Source organism: Empidonax traillii, unplaced genomic scaffold (assembly GCF_003031625.1).
Source record: "Empidonax traillii isolate 1590-97213 ecotype Southwest subspecies unplaced genomic scaffold, ASM303162v1 scaffold2926:size16966, whole genome shotgun sequence".
In the NCBI taxonomy this organism is placed as follows: Eukaryota; Metazoa; Chordata; class Aves; order Passeriformes; family Tyrannidae; genus Empidonax; species Empidonax traillii.
The window spans coordinates 4953-10391 of record NW_020958119.1 but is presented as its reverse complement, the minus strand read 5'-3'; the positions used below and the strand labels follow the sequence as shown (position 1 = coordinate 10391).

Genomic DNA, 5439 nt, shown 5'->3' with positions numbered 1-5439 from the left:
AGCCACCCGGGCCAAGTGTGAGCAGAAGTTAGCTCTTGCACCTTTGGGGAAATATAAAAGAGCTTGACTAAACTGCCTCCCCCATCCTTTCCCCATGCTCTGGTGACCAGAGCAGCAGTGTGGATCTCGTCAGGCTTACACTGTTGTCCTCAGTCCTGGGCATCTGTGGTTTGGTGCTGCTTCTCAGCCAGTAACTCCTAAAGGTTATCAGGAGCACAAACAGGATTCCACTCAGACTGAGATCAGACAGGGAGAAGCTGTTTCTGAGGGCGTAAGAGCTGAGGGGCAGAGCAGGACTGTGCTCACACAGGACTGTGCTGAGGGTGAGTGGCTGAGGCAGCGGGTGAACGTTCAGCCTATGGCTCAGCCAGCACTGCTGCTTGTGCTGTGTTTGTCTTGCTTCTCACTTACCTGTTCTTGTAGATGGAGAAGGACATGAGGAGCGACACAGAAGAAAGCGACAAGGATGAAGAAAGAGATAAAATTAGGGAAAAGGAGAAGAACGGGACCACGCACTTCAGCAACGTGACCAGCAATGGGTACATCCAGAGGAACGGCTCTGAGCCCCCGAGCAGCAGAGCCCACCTCGCCAACGGCCACGTCAAGGACAGATAGCTGAGGTGCACGTGCTGCTGGTCTGGCCTCCAGGGAACACAGGCCACCATCTGTAGGAAAAGTTTTGCTCACTGTGTAGATAAAATGGAGTGCAATTGCAGTATCTTAGCTGAATTTCTGCTTCCCTGTAAACAGAACTGTTTATAGTCAGTGATGCTTGAAGGAAGTTTTTGGTCTTCCTTCTGCAAAAACTTACTGTAGGTTGTAGCCTTGGAAAAGATAGAAAGGGATCAAAGTGGTTTGACTTGTATTAGACTGTACCATAGTTGTCAAATGTTTTAATCTTGAAAAATAATTTAAAAAGGTGGGTAAACTTTGTCAAGTTTTACCCACCTTATGTTGTTTGATAGGAATCTGCTTAGCCTGGATCAGCCTCTGGGGGCCTGGCCCATCACCAGTAATGATTATGCCCAACAAGTGTGAGACTCCATATCGTAACCCTGGGACACTTCTTTGGAAAAGACAAAGTGCCCTGTGACACTTGGAAAATTAAAACTGAGCATAATGAAATGAAAGCTCTGGAAAGACATAGGAGGAAACATGTTCATCTCCAAGGAAGTACTCTGTCTGCCAGTGACCAGTTCTGTAATGGTGTGGATCTCAGTCCCTGTTTGGGGTCAGCATTATTGCCTCAGAGGTGGGAACTCCAAAGCCCAGGCCAGAGGAGCACCCACCCAAATCATAGTTGGAAGAGCTGGAAAATCCAGGCAGCTGTTTCTCAACTGTCAAGTAATCCTTTAAACTTTTCTCAGAAGGAAACAGTCAGGAGAAGGGAGGTGACAAGGAACTATATAACCTAGAAGACAACACTGATGAAAGTGCTCATGTTTTCACCTAGTGTGACTGGCACAGTGGGAAATGTTTACACACTCAGCTTGTGGCAAGAAGGGAATATGTTTCCCCTGTCCTCAGAGCAAAAAGGATCCAGAGAAAATCTGCTGAACCTTATGGAATAATGCTTTAACACAGCTTCTAACTCTAGGGCCTTTGCCAAGTGTATCAAGAGCAGGAAGTGTAAAGCAGTGATCCATGAAGTCATGATGCAGTGCTGTTTTAGTTTGTTTAGATGCCATATCTTGTATCCTGGGTAGTCTTAGATTCTGAATTCTGCAATCCCTTAAAACATTTAAATTAGTGTTACATGAATTTCTCTTTTATAGGTCAATTAATCTATGAAACCAAAGTATTAACTGATTCACTGTAATGAGTGCAGGGACTTCAACTGCCAAGGCCATGCAGACACTTCCCTCTATGTGCCCAATGTTCACTTGGGGGGAATAGGACATGGACCAAGGAGATGCCTTATTTGAGGAGGTGGTGCACATGTTTAAATTAAAAGGCAAGTGACAGCATGGAAAGACAAGAGGGTTTTCATCAATCCACTCAGGCCACCTGAGATGTGACTGAAAAAGATTTGATCTGATGAGCTTGTTGTGCTCATCTTTGGTTTCAGTCAAAACTCATTTGGAGGATTGGGTTTCTAAACTGGAATTGGATAATTTCAGAGGGGAAAAAGTAGTTCCAGTACGGGTAATTCCAGGGCAGTAACATGGTGTGAGAGGAGAACATCTGCTCCTGCATTGTCATTGAAATCCGTATTTGCTGAGGATAGTTTGTCTCTGAAACCTGGAGCTAACTGAAGTTGGAAGCACACGTTTTGTATGCTGTGAACTGGGTGACCTTGCCCCTCTGCAGGTGGTGTGCTCAGGAGGGATGGATATATATCATTTTGTACTACTGAATGTAAACATTCTTTATAAATAACTTTTAAAAGGTTTGATTGTCTGTGCTCTTTTCTACTTCTTTAACTACCAGGAGGTGACCTGGCTGGCTGCACCTTACAGGTGCACATGTGATGAGGGAGACACGTGTGGCTGCCACTGCCAAGGGGAGGATATTGCATACCCAGGACAGCCACACTGGGCTGTGCCAGTAGAGAACTGGAGCTGCCTGGTTTGTCTCCTGGGATAGGGAATGTTGTTGGGCAAGATGGGGGAACAAAAACTGAGACTGCTGGGGCCTTGAAGGTGCCAGAAGATCTCAATGGCTCTGGACAGTCTCCCCCAGGACCCCCATCCCCACCCTTTGTCAGGTGTCAGAGCTGATTAACAGGGGAGGGCTTTGTAGCCTTAGAAAGAAAAGCCTGATAGAAAGAGGGGGCAAGAGAGATGTCCCTGCTGACACTGTCACCAGGTGGGGACTTTAGTCATCCATGCAGCAGTGCGTGATTGAAATCAGCCACCCCCTCGACACCCACTAAACTACTGTCTTGTACTAGGACATCTTACCCCACCTCCAAGCTCACGGGCAGGTCAGAACAAGTGATGCTATTTCACCCTAGTCTGTCATACTCATGGAACTGAGCAGGAGGTGGGGACAGAGGGGGATGAGCTGTTGAACTGGGAATCCTGATTTAGCAGTGAGCTTTATGCCTCGCTGCTACCTGCGTGCTGCAGGCAGCCTCTGCTTTCTGTGCCCAACATCTTTACCAGGATGGGGGTGTCAGAGTGGTTCTGGCACCATGAATTCTGGCTGCCACCTGGAGCTACCTGGGAGGACTTGAAGGAGTCTGCAGACGTCCACTACCCGCAGCCTCAGGACCTGCTGCTCTGCATCCCTGGTGCTCTGCTGTTGATCTTTGTCCGGTGCCTCTTTGAAAGGTGAGTGCAGCACCTCTGGCTTCTCCTGACACTGTCCAGTGTCTTGCAGGGTTGCTCCAGAATAATCCTTACCTGCCTCCCAGCCACTACACTACAAAGTGTACAGGGGCTTGTCCCCAGGAACGCTGAATCTGTGTTTTCATGGCAGATGGTATTTGTGTGGCAGCCCTTTGGCCTGCCCTCACTCTCCTGTACCTCTGCCATAACCTGTATGAGCAGATGTGAAAAGACAATTCCATCACTCAGTCACACCTGAGCTGTGGGTGGAGGGTCCCTCTGGAGAGAGACAAGTGGAAGCTTGCAACACAGACAGGGATTTACTGGTGTTGGGAGCCACCAGCTGAGCCAGGGTTCAGCCTGAGGGTGCTGTCTGAGGCCCCCACCCCAGCACAGAGGCTGGAGCAGGGGGTGACCATGGCTCCCAGAACTCACTGTGGGACCACTTTGCTCACACCAGTCCCTGCCCAGCTCTGCCCTGTGTCCTCCTCCCAGCACCAGAGGACCCCAGTTCCACCAGAGGTGATGCACTCCAGTGTCTCACTGTGGGCACTTCACCCCAGGGGAGCCTGAGGGTCAGCTGGCATCTCCCCAGGATTCATGTGTGGAAATGAGGCAGGTCCACATGGCTCATGCCAGGAAACTATCTCAGCAAATCTCCCCCGAGCGCTGGCTCCTGCCTGCAGGGTGCAGCTGTGTGAGAGATGTGGTAGACACGAGCTGTAGGGAGAGCCAGAATTAATTCCAGTGTCATCAGGTCTTCCCTCAAAGAAGCAAAGGCCTGTTGCACTTGCCTGGCTTCCTAGAAACAACATGATTTAGAAAGCAATGCCTCCCAGTAGATCTTTCTTGCAGGAACCAACATATCCCCACATGTTGTGTCCTTGGCTCCTGCAGGCAGTGGACAGGTACCCTGGGCACAGAGCACATGGGACACTCAGGGGCACTTGCAGACTGGTTTTGTGGCAGTCTGGACTGCTCAGGAATGCTGTAAAGGGGACCAGCATGCACACCAAGAGAGACATGCTCTGTGTCTGGGGACCTCAGCAGAATGAGTTATTGCTTACTTAGCAGTGGTCACTGTTGTCTCCACTGCACAGCCAGCACCCCTCCCCTTTGTTTTGGTGCCACTGTGTCTGTCTGAAGGAGCACTGATCTGACACAGGCACTGGGCTGTGCATGTGCTCTGGGGCAGTGCTGGGTCCCCAGGGCTGTGAGTGCAGAGCTGGTTGTGTGAGCTCTGGGGCAGTGCTGGCCCCTGGGGCAGTTCATCCATGCACAGAACAGCAGCACCTTGCTGCTGGCTGACCCTGGCTCCCAGTGTGGGCACACAGGTGCTTTTCTGCCTGAACTCTCCTCTTGCAGAACTGTGGCTCTGCCCTTGGGCAGGGGGTTGGGTGTGAGGGACAAGCGGAGGCCCAAAGTCCAGACCAACGCCACGCTGGAAAGCTTCTACGTTCTGCTGGGCAGAACCCCAAAGGAGGTGAGTGGCCCCAGTGTCCCACTGTCCCCAGAGCCCAGGCAAGCAACACCCCCTTTCTGTCCAGGTACCCCAGGCCAGCCAAACCTGCCTCACAGGCAAGATAGTTACTGCTCACCACCCTTCCTGGGAAGGAGATATATAAGCAGATATTCCAGCACCTTCCCATGTGTCCAACTGCTGCAATCCCAGCACGTCCTGACCTGCTGTGTGTCAAACACAGGTGCTGTGAGAGCTGCTGGCTCTGGCAAGAAGGGAGCCATCACCCCTTTGGGTACAGTCTATTAAGGCTCAAGAATCACAGAATCATTTAGGTTCGAAAAGCTGAGATCTTCAAGTTGAACCATTGTTGCAATGATCTCTGAGTTAGTAGTAAAATGGCTAAGGGTTTCTGTGTAGACCAGGCCTCTGACCAGGCCTCTGATCGGAATGTACCAAGCTATGCAAGATTAAATAGAAACAATTATGGGAAGGAACTGAAGCATAAAGAACATGCATCTGGTGGTGGGAGTGAGGTATGCGAATTATAGAGTTAGGCAACTGGGGATGATTGATAATGACCTTAGCTAGGAGTTAATCAATTGGATGAAATATTAAGCTTCATCATGTACCTTTGAAGTGGTAGCTATAGAAATGTTTTGTTTGTCTGAGTGTATAAAAGATGTGCTTGAAATGGACAACGCGGGA

At 49.9% G+C, this 5439-nt stretch overlaps 2 protein-coding genes across 2 annotated transcripts in view; both read left to right on the top strand.

Annotated features, from left to right (window-relative positions):
• LOC114072292 (ceramide synthase 4-like) overlaps nucleotides 1–2391 on the top strand; it is an 8436-nt gene extending 6045 nt beyond the window's left edge. Inside the window, exon 5 of the mRNA XM_027910207.1 lies at nucleotides 424–2391. Coding sequence (XP_027766008.1) covers nucleotides 424–615 — 192 coding nt within the window. The 3' untranslated portion in view covers nucleotides 616–2391. The remainder of the gene's footprint in view (nucleotides 1–423) is intronic.
• Nucleotides 2392–3108: 717 nt separating this feature from the next.
• LOC114072291 (ceramide synthase 4-like) overlaps nucleotides 3109–5439 on the top strand; it is a gene marked incomplete at its 3' end in the record, with an annotated part of 7278 nt that continues 4947 nt past the window's right edge. The window contains exons 1-2 of the mRNA XM_027910206.1: nucleotides 3109–3275; nucleotides 4638–4755. Coding sequence (XP_027766007.1) covers nucleotides 3109–3275; nucleotides 4638–4755 — 285 coding nt within the window. The remainder of the gene's footprint in view (nucleotides 3276–4637; nucleotides 4756–5439) is intronic.